Raw genomic sequence first — 16,138 nt, 5'->3', positions numbered from 1 at the left:
TACCATAGAAGTTGCAGATCTGGGCCAAAAATTAAGTTGTTTTTTTTGCATTAGGTTGGAAATGTCACCCATTTTGTTTGTTTTGCATTTTACAAATCAATGACATTTGCAAGGATGGCATGATAAAGTATTAAAATGAATGTGAGGGAAATTGAAAAGCAGCAGACAGGAGTTCAGCATCTGGAGCGACAAACAGCAGAAACCTACAGTACTCAAACTGGTTCAGACAGGCTGCTGCATCTGCTGTTCAACAAATCACAACCCAGCTTCATCAATTCAAACCACAGCCGGTATGAAGTTACTCGAAGCTGAAATAGTTGTTTCAAAGAGCAAAGAACAGTACAAGCAAGCCTGTTGGAAAGCCAGTTAATATTTGAAAGCTGTGTGGATCTTACCTTTGATACTTTCATTAGCGCTGAGGAGGCACAATGTCCATCAGACTGCTGAACAGATGAACAGGTTTAACCCCGAATTCACTGGGACAAACAGTTAGTTAGTTGCCATTAAAGGTCCCATATGGTGTAAAGCAGGACTCCCCTTGCCTCTGTGATGATAAAGGAGTTGGATGGTCTATCTAAACATGGTGAAAGTATCAAAACTAAATCCACACAATCCATATTAGAAAAGCGAGCCTCTAAACGAGCCGTTTGGACTTCCGTAACTTTGTGGCGTCACAAAGGTTCGCTCATTATCATTTCTGTAAGAAATAATAGACTAACAAAGTGTTTTTTTCAAAGCGGTTTACCAGAGAGTTTTCCCTACCTGTAGCCGCCGGGCCGCGGCGTCTCACGTTTCACTCTCGAAACGGTTAGCCGATCGGAACGGAGGGTCGTTAATATTAATGAGCCTTAAAGACACGGCGACAGAAACAGCCTGTTCTTGGTAAGGCTCAGAGAGATGCTGGAAAATGAACGTGGAGAAATGGATTGAGAGTGTTTTTGGTTCATGACACCACACACACAGCTTTGAATGGACAGAAAGACACAAAATAAAACTCCAATCATCACTTGGTACTAATCACAACATGAAACAACATGTAATATCACAATTGCCTCTTTAATTCTCTTTAGTTTTCCATTAATATTTACAGGAGTTAGAAATACATGTTTGTGCTTCAAGATTTTTTTTTACATTAACAATGACTATATAGCAATTAAGAACAATTACACTGCATATGAAACACTATTCTGCGATAGTAGGAGATCAGTTCTGTCAATGTTGTTGTAATTCCTACTGGGCACCAGTAGAGGGCCAGGTTACTAACTGCCTCTTTAAAATCACACAGTAGTTAAAACTGATTGTAGGGACATTTGACTGAAAAAAAACATTCACTTGGCACTTAAGGGACGACGTTGGCAAATAATTTTCTGGTTTCACGCAACAACAGACATTTAACATCAGAGGCTCAGAATCAGGTTCCTGTGGTTTATCTTCCCAGTCTGAAACGAGACCAGCTGGATCTACAGCAACCTTAATCTACACAGCAGCTTGGTCTTTCTAAAACTAAATTATTATATAGTTATATTACAACAACGCTCAATGTGTTTCATGGTCATTATTATTATTATCATCCCCATACAGAAACATAATATACTGACATTTATGTTAAAAAAATATTCAGTGCATGCATATGTGTTCAAGCCTATTCCAAAAACTGTATTAACGTTCAATTTTTGCCATGAATTCAACATGTTTTGCATGTATTAAGGAATATATTTACATGTTTTACTAATACTGTACTGTTACAAATCTTAGCAAAACTTGTAATAATATATACTTTTAATATAGTATTATACTTGCCAAAAGTATTTTTAAAAATAGCCAAAACTTAACACTCAAATTTATTTTTGGAACTGATTAGAACATATATACATATATGTGCGTTCTGGAAGGTCAGTATACTGCATTTCTGTATGAGATGTTACAAAAATATTTTAATCAAACTGCAGTCACATTTTGAGATGATAACTAGGCCGGCTCCTGTATCGTTACAGGATGTCAGGTAGTTGGGGGAAAAAGAAAAAAAAAAACTCTTAAGAAAAATACAGCTAAAATGAATCTTGTCTCCAGTAGCTGAGCTCTGTGCTTTCATCTCCACTAAATCCAAGCTGTAATCTTTATTTTACGCTACAATGCATTCGCCACTGGAGAATCTGTTTTGTTGTTTTTCATAGAAAGTTGGTCTTGGCATTCAGAATATAAACTAAACAAACTAAATTATTTAGTTTGAATTTTAATTATTGCATCAAAAAAGTGAATTTTGTTTTTTCTGATGTAAAATGAGTCTCCTGTGAGGTTAAATGAGTCTGGGTTCTGTCTGCTCACACAATATTCAGACCAACAGCTCAGAGAAACATAATAATATAATAATGTCTTCCACTGCTGCCATCCAACACCTATCAGACAGTTATTGCCTTTACCAAATATGACTTAAGACTTATTTTATATGTGAAGAACTCATTTTCAAAACGTAATATAGGGAAAATTTAAAGCAATCCGTTCCACTTTCTGAACGCAGCATTACCTCCCCTATCTGATACTATCGCTTTGTATTTTATAGCTATAGTTAATAAGAGCTAAAAAGGAACCGTCTCAAACCTTAGGATGATAATTAATTATTCACTTATTTGCATGAACCGCAGCAAAACAGGTCATCTGTTCACATTTGAGGAGATTTCAAAACATGCACAAAATCGTTCAGGATTTTCACTCAAAAGGTAACAAAATATTAGAGTATTTTATTTTCACGAATTACTCGACACTATTATTTGCCCATTTTTCTAGAGATGAACTCTAACAAACTCAAAATTTTAAATTTAGTTTCTTCTACAGGAGTAAAACACTTAAGTAAGCTTAAGTAAAATCCCACTACAGATGCCGTTTTGATGGTTTTACCCAAATTTCAGTGCCGTGTGCAGACATTTTCAACATGGCTGGTCGCAGTGGGAATTGAACCCCAAACCCTGGCAGTGTTAGTGCCTCGCTCTGCTCATTGAGCCACACTGAACCACATTAAAGGTCACATTTTGGATTCAGAATAATGGTCGATGCCGTCAGAAACAGACGTTTAACAGCGAAAAATCAAAAATCATTTAACCCGACATCTACGGCTACGACTGACTTCACCTTGACTGAATTCTTGACTCGAATTTCATCTATATAATTTAACATTTATATATGTTTAGGGTTTGTTTAAGACATGTTTGAACATTGATGCACTTATATGTGTTACTTTTTTAAGTACGTCAGTATATTTCCATATGGGATGTTACAAAAATATTTCAATCAAGGTGAAATCACAGTTTTAAATAAGAAACAGGCCTTCTTCCCTTCTTTCCTGGTACAAACCGTCCCCAGAGAGTTGTCCCTGCGGTCTGAGTGTCCGTCCCGTTCAGGGCTTCAGGCCTCCAAAGCACATGTACTTGACGTCCAGGTATTCCTCGATGCCGTACTTGGATCCCTCGCGGCCCAGACCGGACTGTTTGACGCCGCCGAACGAAGCCTCCGGCGTGGAGAGCAGGCCCTCGTTGACGCCCACCATGCCCACCTCCAGAGCCTCGGCCACCCGCCAGATCTGACTCACGTCCTGTGAGAAGAAGTAGCCTGGACCGCAGCGACAGAGACAGACAGGTTTTAAGCCAATTATACTATCAGAGAGGTTTAAGCCTGAGAGAAGAGGACAATTCCAGTGTGATTTGAGTTTTTGCTTTTTTCCTACATTTTCCATCCCTTTAATGTTAATTGTGACATTTTTTACACGCATGTGCCACGATTAAAGACATTTTTAAATCAATTTTGCCAAACCTCTCGGGCTCATTCACTCGCATTCAAACCCAAACAGCAGAGAAAACAACTCAGTAAAAGTAATCAATAACTGTGAATGAGACAATCACGTTTTTCGCAATGGTGCAACCAAAGCAAATATCAGGATGTAAACTTTAAAATGTTAAAGAACCGTTTCATATCGACACGTCACATTCAGGAACACAGTGAGAGCCGAGACGAAACAGCAGGGGGCGTCGCACTTCCGCTTTCCGCGTTTTCCTCCAAAAATAAAAGTCTCAACCAAGTCTCATTAGGCCCCGCCTCCTGCCAATCACAACTAGCTAAAAAAAAAAAAAAAAAAAAGATAGATTTTACATAATTACAGCTTAAAATTGCTGCCCTCTACTTTGCTGGGAGTAACTCTGAATATTTAGTCTTAGTTGTCTTGAAAAACAAACCAGCAAATATCTCCTAACATGAATCAATCACACTGGATTTATCCTTTAACAAACCCAGATTATAAAATGTTATCTGAAAACACTTCAGGTATTCTCTTACCGCACCTGCTCTTGGAAGGGAATTATGAAAAGAGAAGTGGAAGAATCATGACCACTAATGATACAAAATCCAAGTTCAGCCACTTTTAAGATAAAATCCCTATTAGACGGGCTAGAGCAGGACTTTTCCATGTTTTCCAGACTGCAGGAACACAGCGGGACTCACCTGCCAAACCCACGTGGGACGCGTTAGCGATGGCTAGAGCCTCCTCCTCCGTGTTAAACCTGTCAGTCACAAACAGATTCTGGTTGGTTCTCAGACACATTTCCAGTCATTCATTCATTCATTCATTCAACCTTTATTTAGATCTCGGAGATCATTGAGGGTGTACCCTCATTTACAATGATGCCAAGAGTACAGAGTAAAATACACACAAAAAACAACCAAGGAGAAAACAAATAAACAAACAACAACAGAACACAGCCAAACAGTTAAAAACAGTTACATTCATGAGTGGTGCAGTTTGCAATTAAGGTTTTAAATTGACCCAAATGTACAATTGTGTCCAGTTTCAATGTTGCAAAGTGTTCCAGGTGTGTGCAGCACAGAAACTAAAGGAAGTTTTCCCAAATTCAGTGTTTGTACGCGGTACTTTGAGCATTAGCCAATCACTTGAACGAGTTGAATAGTGACTATAGGAAGAAAGAAGTAATATATGATGGCAAGTTGCCATTAAGGGCTTTATAAATAAAGAGAAACCAATGCCTGTCATGTCTTACTGTTAGGGATGCCCACCCAAGCTTTTCATACAAGAAGCAATGATGTGTGGAATAACTGTCACCGGTAATAAATCTTAGGGCGGAGTGATAAACTGAATCTAGGGGTTTAAGATTGGAGGCAGAGGCGTGTCCATAGATAACATCACCATAATCCAAAACGATCAAGAAGACAGCCTCAATTATCCACTTCCTACTGAACATAGGAAAATTAGCTTTATTTCTGTACAAATATCCAATTTTTTGTCGTAGCTAGTCGCACCATTTCTCCTTGTAAACAGACTCAAGGCGCCACCGGGACGAAACCATGGAGTCTTAGGAAAAGGAAACCACTGTGAAAGTTGGGAAGTTGCAGGTTTTATAAGTGATTTTTATATAAAAATACGAAAAAAGAAAACGATATGGTATTCATTGTTAAATAGGTGTACATTATGATATGGAGAATTAACTACTAATGTGAAAAGGTCAGTTTTCATTTCACTGTGACTTTAACATGCATCTTGTGTGACAAACCCAGGTACAGACGAGACGCACCGAAGATCTGATTGCCCAAAATTAACAACACAGTGTAAATGCAGTGAGTCTCCAGTCCAGCAGGTGGCAGAATGTTTTTTGGGGGGAAGGATAGTTTTTAAATCTTTATTTATCCAGGGATTTTGTACTCTCTCATGTCTTATTCTGATCTACACTACCAGTCAAAAGTTTGGACACACGTATTTTTCTTTATTTTTACTATTTTCCACATTTTAGAGTAACAGTAAAGACATCAAAACTATGAAATAACACAAATGGAATTATGCAGTGACCAAAAAAGTGTTAAACAAATCAAAACTATCTTATATTTTAGATTCTTTAAAGTAGCCGCCCTTTGCCTTGATGGAAAGGCAAAGGCTTTTGGAGAGAAATTCATACATAGGATCAACTTCACTATTTATATTTGTCTAAGAAACTCATTTCAAGCATTTAAGCAGAAGCCTTTAGATCAAAATGGCTTTAAGAGAATGAAGAACACAGAACATTCAGTCAGGTGGATCCAGACTGTTGACTGTACATCCGACTCCCTGCTGCTGCAACGACCCAATTTCCCCACAGGGATCAATAGAGTTTCATCATTAATCGATCAGCTGTATCTGCCGGAGCGGGTTACGGACCTGATGACGGGCAGCAGGGGGCCGAAGGTTTCCTCCCGGGTGCACAGCATGTCTGTGGTGACGCCGGCCAGCAGGGTGGGCTCCATGAAGGAGCCGTCCAGACGCTTCCCCCCCCGCAGCACCGTCGCCCCCTGGGACACCGCGTCCGAAATCTGGTGGGCCACCTGGGGAACGGAGATATAAACCTCATCAAGTCTAAATCCACTACGAAACCAAACCCCTTAACTTTATCCCTTAATTTCTCCATTAAATAAACATTAATAATCCAACAGCTTTAATAAAGCATGTTAGTATCATGGTTTTTTAAGGGATTCATTCATGGGTTGATTCACAGAGACACTAGAAATTAAGGGATTTGTCATGCCTTTTGTGCAGGTTTACAGGTTATTAGGAGGAAATTAATGGAAAAGTTCCTGTCTCCCTGAATTTTACATTAAATTAGAAAGTAAGGAGTCAAAAATTAAGGGATGTTTAAGGGGGCTTTGATGGGGTCTCCTCCATTAATAACTCCCTTAATTAATTTTTGAATTTTGCATGAATTAAGGGGTGAATTCATGTAAATGTAAGTTTATTTTAAGGGATTACTGGTTTGTAGTTCGTTCTCAGTAAACGTGAATAGTGTGATAAGGTGGATTTGTTTCCAATTTGTTCCTGTGACACAGTAAACTGTCTTGTCAAACTGTCATGGGGTTTAATGGGGTTAAGTTACTGCAAACTGACAAAGAAAACATGTTTACTTATTAAACATTTTCTACAGCCAGGCGTCCCCGAGCCTTTGCAGTGTTTATCATTTTGCAGCCTGCCTGTTTCGGGGGAGTTGAGCCGTTACCTTCTCGGCGGCCCGGGTGTTGATGAGCGGGCCCTGGGTGGTGGTCGGCTCGGAGCCGTGACCCAGCCGCAGCTCGGCGTCCATGGCCCCGCCCAGCTTCTCCATGAAGCGGTCATGGATGCCGCTCTGGACCAGGAACCGGTTGGAACACACACACGTCTACAGGCAGAGGAGGAACGTAGGATTATGTTGTCGTAGTTTCTGGTTTCCGTCAGCTAGTTTTGTGTCTGTAACGTTCAGAGTTAACTCATTCATGAGGATTGATTATATATTAATGTTTACATTTTAGGCATTCAGCTCTCATCCACCTCATTAGAGCTCTTACTGGCTCTGTAATGAGGTCAACAGTAGGATAATTCCTAGATCAAATCCTAGATCAGCGGTTCTCAACCTTTTTGGCTTTTGACCCCTTGAAACGAAGCGATGCCCACTCACTCAAGACAGTCCAACAGAGAATGATTTTCCCTTTTTCAGGTTGTTTCATTTGATATCAGAGAAGGCCTAGAGCCTGAAAACTATTCAGGTTCACAACAAAAAAGTGATATTCGATACCTCTGCAAATATTGTGATATTTGCAAAATATACCTAACGATGGCAGACGTGATGAATCCAGCATTACGGTGCCATTTCATTCAACAGGTCGTATTACCTGGCCGGAGTTCCTGAACTTGGAGGCCATGGCGCCCGCCACCGCCGCGTCCACATCCGCACTGTCGAACACGATGAAGGGGGCGTGGCCACCCAGCTCCATGGAAACCCTCTTCACAGTGTCAGCCGCATGTTTCAGCAGGATCTGGGAGGAGAAGAACGACATTAGTCGTTGACAAGTTCAGTTATCTCTAATGGAAACACAATACACAGACTAAACTAAACATTAGTGATGAGATGATCTGTTTATCTCACAATACGATTTGATACGTGATCTGAGGTTCAGGATCAATACAACCAGGATACGATCTGATCAATAAAAGTTCAGTGACAACAAAGTCTGACTGTGCAGAATTCTGTTTATTTCTGAGACTCAAATCTTTCTAGCCACGCCATTGGCTGCTAGAATGTAAACAACAATTTAAAAATGTCATTACAAAGTGACAATAATATAATTTGGGTGGAGAGCTTGTGAAACTGTGATGGTCAAGAGTCTCATTAGTGATTACTACAGCAGAATAACATGGAGCTGATATCACCATTCATGTTCCTGACAGCAGAATAACATGGAGCTGATATCACCATTCATGTTCCTGACAGCAGAATAACATGGAGCTGATATCACCATTCATGTTCCTGACAGCAGAATAACATGGAGCTGATATCACCATTCATGTTCCTGACAGCAGAATAACATGGAGCTGATATCACCATTCATGTTCCTGACACAACATACGGACTGACACATTTTGTATTGAGATGTATTGAATTTCGATATATCGTCTCATCCCTATTGTTCATGAAACTAATATGATGTAATATAACGGTGTGAAGCCGGTACCTTGCCGGTGGCGGTGGATCCGGTGAAGGAGACTTTGGCCACCAGCGGGTCGGTGCAGAGAACTTCCCCGACCGACGGAGTCTTCTCCCGGGAGCAGGGAACCACGTTAAACACCCCCGCCGGGATCCCCGCCTGGCCCGCCAGCTGCACACACACACACACACACACACAGATTAAGTCACCTTCACTTACAAAGTAGAGAATCAAAATTTGCAATAGATATTTTTCACCAACACGGCTGAGGTTATTGATCGGTTCTCACTATTGGCAGCAAACTTGGTAACACTTTACAATAAGGGTACACTAAGTTAAGGGTTAGTTAATGCTTAATAAGGGTTAGTTAATGCTTAATAAGCATTAACTATCCCTTAATTAACAGTTAACTAATGTGTAATTTACTAATGGTGTTCATGTTAACTAAGGTACTAATTTGTACATTATTTAATAGTTTATAAAGATGACTATTAAATAATGTATAAATTAATACCTTAATTAGTTAACATGAACACCATTAGTAAATGATTACCAGACACATTAGTTAACTGTTAGTTAATGCTTATTAAGCATTAACTAACCCTTAATTAATGTACCCTTATTGTAAAGTGTTACTGATTTTACGTTTCAGCATGGCTAAAGCACAAAATGCTAACAGCACAGAAATTGCTGATAGCCTTGGTTAGCCAGTTAGCATTTTGTGACCCTCCATCAAATCTCTCTTTTACAGTGTTTCAGTCGACTGACAACAGAAGCAGAAAGTTCTGTCAGTGACAACAGCTGGATTGTGTTAAACACTATGTTGAAACAATCAGTGATCAGTCAGGAGACAGAAAGTTCTTAACATTGTTGACAGTGGAGAGAACTGATTTATACTCTGCAGAAGTACTTCAGCCATGTTTGTGAAAAAGGTCTATTTTGACCTCTGACCTCCTATAAGATAATACAAGATGAAACTTGAATAATCCCCCTGGAGGAATTAGGTTGTTTACAGCACAAAAAGAAAAAATTACATGAAAAACTACAATATAGCAAACGGGGGGTATTAAATGTGATGCAACTGACGATTCAAACATTTCCATAACAAGTTAAGCAGAAATGCATGAATGACTGGTATGAAAATATATGAGTCACAGCATCATGAGGTTGTGCAAAATAATAGCAGTCGAGTATAGTGAGACAAAGGAAAATGAATGAAACATGTATTAAAATATACAAAAAAAATGAAAATATACTATATAAATATACAAAAACTAAACTAAAATACATACAGTATATGCAGTATGAAATGAGTGCCAAAATTATAAAAATACAGATGTGTGCAATATGTACAAATGACAGAATTCAGGAATATGAAGAAACAAACATTTGAATGTAAAGTTTATATAAAGCCTCTCAGCTGAGGTGGAGACTGCAGTATCTGAACAGGGTGGGAAATTAACAGCAGACAAGTTAAATACTGGCAGGTGTCAGTGTGTGTGTGGTTTCTAGAATAAAGAGTTAGATTGGAGGTTTCGGCGTGCGGACGGGGACAGGACTGACCTCGGCCAGAGCGAGGGCGGACAGCGGCGTGTCCTCGGCCGGCTTCACCACCACAGTGCAGCCGGCGGCCAGCGCCGCTCCGACCTTCCTGGTGATCATGGCACTGGGGAAGTTCCACTGCAGACACCAGGACAGTCAGGAACATTTACAGTTTACACACTTTCATTTCACGACTCGATATGAAGCTTTGATTTGTGACAGTAAACTGTCTTGTGAGTAAATAAAGTGTAAATCTGTATGAAGCAGCTAGAAGCAGAGAGCAGCTGAGTCAGCTTGTTGTGGTGTGGCTGTAGATCCATTCAGTAACGTTCTCAGTAAAAGTGAATAGTGTGATAAGGTGGATTTGGTTACTGTGACACAGTAAACTGTCTTGTCTTTAGCCCTAGTCTCTACTCCAAAACACTCTGAGTTGTAGCTTGAGAAGAGTCAGCTCAGTTAACCTGAACAAACTGTTAGCTAGCTAACTAGCCAGCAAACACACTGATGTTAATGTGAACATGCTAACGCTAGCTGCTACTAGATACGTTAGCTAGTGTGCTAATCAGATGTGTTAACAACAAGACAGTGATGTTAGCTGACCAGATACTATGGTTAGCTAGCTAACAAGCTGACATTATCTAAACACTAAATCAATCAGATGGATCAGTGATGAAATGATCAGAAACAGACAGAAATTAACCGTCTGTTCAATTCTGTTGAGACGGACAAAACACAAGAGCTGAGGACCTCCAATATGGCCGCCAGAGGCGGGGTTACATCCACATGGAAGCCCTCTATTGGCTGCTCACCGGTGTGATGATGGAGGCCACGCCCACCGGCTGTTTGAGGAGGAGGATCTTTCGGTCTTTGGCGGCTGAAGGGACGACGTCTCCGTACGTCCGCCGAGCCTCTTCAGAAAACCACTCCAGGAAGGAGGCGGCGTACGCAATCTCCCCCAGAGACTCCTTCATCGGCTTCCCCTGGGACACACACACACACACACACACACACACACACACACACACACAATTTTATTACACTACATGAAATAATAATAAGATTCACATATTGCTGTGGTTCAATATGGTTCAAAATACTAAAGTGTACCAACAATGACAGTTTGTTTCTCTCTCTCTCTCTCTCTCTCTGTAGAGTTGCCTACTAAATAAATACAGACTGAATGTTAGACTATAAATGCATGTGAGTAAGTTTCTCTTCTCCCTTCTCTTCTCAGTTTCAGACACTTTGTTCCATGCTGCTGCAGGTTTTCATAGATAACTTCCATAGATCGATCATAGCTAATGGGAAAACTGGAGACGGTGAGGATCAATTCCTCCTCCATGATGATTTGTGCTGAAACAGGCAGAAGTTGGACGTTGATGTTTTGAGAGCAGATGTCAATCAAAGAGACACCTGGCATTTCATTTGTCAATGCCTAACATTTGCATAAATTTGAGTTGAGCTAGCCCCCCCCCCCCGCAAATCTTCAATGTTCACTAGTGCTGAAATGATTAGTTGATTAATCGATTAGTCCATTGACAGAAATTCGATTTAGTCATTTTCAACTAAAAAATACCAAACATTTGCTGGTTGCAGCTTCACAGATTTGCAGCTTTTCTCTGTTTCATCTCTTTATTAAATGATTTTTTTGGCTGCTGGTCAGACTGAGGAAGAAATCTGAAGAATCACTTTTGGCTCTGGATTATTTTTGACATTTGATAGACTAAAAAAAAATAGTCGATAGATTAATAGATAATGAGAATAATCGTTAGTTGCAGCCCTAAAGCTCACTTTCCCACAATCCTCCACAAAATGTCCACACCTGTCCTCGTCACTTTGTGTGTGAATTTCTCTGCCGGTGGATATTCACCGTTAGACCCAGAGTTTACTGTGAGACCAGTGAGACCAGTGAGACCAGTGAGACCAGTAAGACACAAGAACAGGCGTCTCCTCCATGCAAATTTAACTATTACAAACACTGAACACTGATGAAACACGTCACTGTACTCACACACTCGAATGTGATGAGCTTGGCCAGGTCTTCCTTGTGCAGCGTCAGCAGGTCGAACCACTTCCTGAGCAGGACGCTCCGCTCCTGGAGGAGAGCCAATCAGATCAGACGAGGGATCGCTACACAGGACGCATGTGGGTTGCATCACTCAGACTTCACATGCTACACAGGTTAGATATAATTGGCCATCACCTCATATACTGTCCAACCAGGACAAGTGGACAGCTGCAAGACGCAACTGTTGGCTTTTCCTTCGCAGTGATGGATTAACTTTACTGACTGAATTAGTAATAATAACAATAACAACAACTTTATTTTTATAGCACCATTAGAATGTAACTCAAAGTGCTTTACATAAATAAAACAATGACTAGCAAAAGCAAAATTTTTCAAGCAAAATCTAAAATATGCACACATTAAAACAGTCATTCACAGTCTAGTAAAATGACATTAAAGAAGAAAGAAAGAAAGATTAAAAAAATAGGCAAGTAAGGATAATAATAAAAAACAGAAAATTGAAATACTACATTAGAGTATTATAGTAGAGTTAGAAGCCTCCAGTTGTTTTCTGTGTTGTTTGGAATTGAATGGGAGTGAATGAGTCGGAGAGGTTTGGAAAAACTGATTTAAAAGTATTTTTAATCGTGTTGCATCCATGTAAAAACCTCAGAATTAACCTCAAAGGGATGGAAAATATAAAAAAAATTTGCTAAAAGAACTGTCCTTTACTCCTTTCAGGTCCCATGTGTCTGGTGGCTGGAGGTACAAACAGGAAACATCAGGTTCCCTTTGGAAACTCAACAGAAAGCCGGACTTTGCCGCTCTTCACTGAAGGAATACTTTACCTGAAGGTGATGTATTAAGTGTGAACATGACGAGGTTTAATGATTCAGTGATCGCTGGAGGAGAGAAGAGACACGGAGCTGTGACCTGAACTGACCAGCCAATCACAGGTCACCCTGACAGGTTACAGTAAAGCCTTAATGGTTACGTATTTATTAAAGGCTAACAGACATGAATTTGTGTGTGAGTGTGTATGTGTGTGGATTACAGTTTGGAAATGTTCACTAGTGTTTCCATAGCCAGAAACAAGAGGACATTATTATCCTATTGATTGTCATTGGTGCAGCTCTCTGCTGTGTATCGCTCTGACACTGCAGACTGAAGTTGTCAGTTGTTTTTTTGACTTTGTGAGACTTCTTAATACTCAGAAATACTGAATTCTTAAATTGAGTGGTATCCCCATTTACAATTAGTCTGCTCTGTCAGGTCATTTTACCATATATCCTGCAGTATTGTTTGGTATAGTTGCTGTGTGACTTTGTGTAACAACAAAACTCATATCATACTGTTGTGTGGACTTATAGGAATTTCCCATGTAAGTCAAATTATATCTAGGACAAAACACCACCAAAAAGTGCTTTACTGACAAGGTAGTCTTTAAATTACAGATTGGCCTCAGTTTGCACTCCAGTCTTAATTGCAATAAGGCTTGGAATAACTGGTAATGTCTTCCCCAAGTCCACAGTAAGCATTACTGAGCTGCAGAAACATACCTGAGCTTATCTTGGGTGGACACACGTCACGCCAAATTCCATTCAAAGATCTGACAATTCAAAGTGGACTTGTTTATCGGCTACGGTACACTTTTTGTGAACATAACTCAAACGTTTTCTGAACCGTTGGGAGCTACTTTTCAATTCGGCATAAAAGTCATCCACCAAGCTGCACTTAATAAAATTATTATTAAAACCATTAGAACTGGTGCGGATGTGATTCTTATCATCTTCCTCCACCAAAAAAATCCGCTGAGGACGGAAGCGAGCAGTGTGAAGCGAATGTGAAAGTTGAGATTTTATTGAAATACAGTATTGCTTGGTCGATTATATGTAAGCCGAAGTGAATAGTGGCTACTAACCATTCAGCTAGGGCCCTGAGTCATATTTTAAGGGGCATATGTCCTAGCCGTTAAGCAACGACACATTAAACTGCCAGTTTTTCGAATGGAGTACGGCCTGCAGAGAGAACGGCAGATGTCTGGGCTAAAACATAGCCTACCTTCGCTGTGCGCTCTTTCCAGGAGTAAAACGCCTTGTACGCAGCGTCGACAGCCTGCTTGGCCTCCGCCGGGCCGCAGTCGGACACCCGGGCTATCTCCTGGCCGGTGGCCGGGTCCAGGACGGGGAACACCGAGGCTGCAGACACCCAGCGGCCGTCCACGTAGCTCTGCGTCCGGAGCAGCTGAGCGGAAACATCCAGGCTGTACTGCCTCTGCATGGCGGCGGGCAGGCCGGGCAAAACCTGCCGGAGGAAGCAGCGAGTCCTCAGCAGACAGACAGTAGCCATGCTGGAGGAGAGGCACGGGTTAGGTTAGGTTAGGTGTGTGTGAAGCTCACGGTGTGTTTGCAGGACGGGTTTGTTTCTCCCTGCAGAACAGTCGGGCTCCTGTCGGCGGATCTGTCAGGTTTCAGCCAGTCTGGAGGAGGCGCGTCAGACACGTGACGCTGCACAAATATAATAGAAGAAACGGTACCGCCGTCCTTCCGCCGGGAGCACTGGAGATGCAGAAATGTACAGAACAAGGCTGAGAATATTGGTGCGTTCAGGTTCTGACGGGAACGTCTGACATCCGGGACTTCCAAGTCAGCCGCTAAACAGCGTCTCGTTCATGTGCTGTTATGTCGGAAAATCAATCCAAAAATGAAACAATCAGGGACCTCCTGCAGCTTAACGAGCTAATCAGACGAACTTAAACAGCTGTTAGGTTAGTCTGCCGAACAACAATCTTACAATAAAGGGGCATGTGTTTGTGTTTTCTTACTGTTGACTGACACAAAACATGAGTTTTTCTCCTTGTTGAGAAGGTTAAAGGTCACTTTTACTGCGTCATAACTCTGAAACTCCGGTAGCACAATTTTTTTTTTCCGATTTACTCATTCGATTTTAGGAAATTCGTTCTTCCAAAATAAAACCATGTTTAGTATTTCTGCAGCATTCATGTGCTGTCGGAAACATCAAAGGTCCCATATTCTCCACTTTTTTTATTTTGTGTCTTGAGGTCCATTCAAAGCTGTGTGTGTGGTGTCATGTACCAAAAAACACTCTCAATCCATTTTTACACGTTCATTTTCACACGTTCAGGATTCAGGATTCTTTATTGCCATTTGCAACCAGTACAGTGGAACTCTTTTTACACACTTCCTCTCACAGTATCAAACAAAATATACAGTATTACACTATACACAGTCAGTTACAGTATACATAATCGACACATATACGATATGCTAAATAATATTCACACTAGACACAATACTCTATATACTCAGTCATATAGTACACATAATAGAATAGAATAATGGTAAGGTGCAGCAGTAGCAATAAGAAAATAGTGTTAGGTAAAGTGTCAGTAAACAGTATGTCCCAACATATACAATGCAGATCTCTACGAACCTGTAATCCCTTAAAATACCCTTACTTTTACATTAATTCACCCCTTAATTCATGCAAAAACCCCTTAAAATGAGTTAAGAGAGTTATTAATGGGGGAGACACCATCAAAACCACCTTAAACACCCCTTAATGTTTGACTGCTTACTTTCTAATTTAATGTAAAATTCAGGGAGACAGGAACTTTCCATTAATAACTCATTAATAACCTGTAAACCTGCACAAAAGGCAGGAAAAATCCCTTAATTACTAGTGTCTCCCAATCCCTTAAAAAGCTATGATACTAACCTTACTTTATTAAAGCTATGTTATTTTTAATGGATAATTAATGTTTATGTAATGGAGAAATTTAGGACATTTCAGGGATAAAATTAAGGGGTTCGGTTTCGTAGTGGATGTAGTTTTCAGCATATATGTATGTTGGTAGTTGTTCAGAGAAGAAGAAAAAAATTAGTTCAGTGTCCACATTATTGTTGAGCATACATACTGCCTGCCTGAGGCTAAAACTCTTGTTGAATCTGTTGTAAAGTGAAAAAAAAGTATAATAATAATAATAATAATAATAATCCCTTGGTCCGAGTTTTTGGAGGTCTGCAGACAGACCCTGTTGAATTTGCTTTGTCGCCACCTACAGACTACAGACTAAAGTGAAAATGT

General features: G+C 40.3%; 1 protein-coding gene across 3 annotated transcripts in view; it reads right to left on the bottom strand.

The window, feature by feature from the left end:
• aldh5a1 (aldehyde dehydrogenase 5 family, member A1 (succinate-semialdehyde dehydrogenase)) overlaps window positions 1–14,490 on the bottom strand; it is a 132,122-nt gene extending 117,632 nt beyond the window's left edge. The window contains exons 1-11 of one of the 3 annotated variants that reach the window (XM_071908147.2): window positions 14,431–14,483; window positions 14,093–14,335; window positions 12,035–12,118; window positions 10,833–11,003; window positions 10,045–10,161; window positions 8,509–8,652; window positions 7,669–7,812; window positions 7,020–7,178; window positions 6,191–6,354; window positions 4,489–4,547; window positions 1,038–3,603 (exon numbers count right to left, since the gene is read on the bottom strand). In XM_071908147.2, coding sequence (XP_071764248.1) covers window positions 3,392–3,603; window positions 4,489–4,547; window positions 6,191–6,354; window positions 7,020–7,178; window positions 7,669–7,812; window positions 8,509–8,652; window positions 10,045–10,161; window positions 10,833–11,003; window positions 12,035–12,118; window positions 14,093–14,311 — 1,473 coding nt within the window. In that variant the 5' untranslated portion in view covers window positions 14,312–14,335; window positions 14,431–14,483 and the 3' untranslated portion in view covers window positions 1,038–3,391. Of the gene's footprint in view, window positions 1–1,037; window positions 3,604–4,488; window positions 4,548–6,190; window positions 6,355–7,019; window positions 7,179–7,668; window positions 7,813–8,508; window positions 8,653–10,044; window positions 10,162–10,832; window positions 11,004–12,034; window positions 12,119–14,092 lie in introns of those variants that run through there. The other 2 variants (XR_013506945.1, XM_071908146.2) reach the window with 2 other exon arrangements.
• Between the last annotated feature and the right edge of the window lie 1,648 nt (window positions 14,491–16,138).

Source organism: Centroberyx gerrardi, chromosome 12, assembly GCF_048128805.1.
Source record: "Centroberyx gerrardi isolate f3 chromosome 12, fCenGer3.hap1.cur.20231027, whole genome shotgun sequence".
In the NCBI taxonomy this organism is placed as follows: Eukaryota; Metazoa; Chordata; class Actinopteri; order Beryciformes; family Berycidae; genus Centroberyx; species Centroberyx gerrardi.
This window is presented reverse-complemented; position numbering and strand designations above follow the sequence as displayed.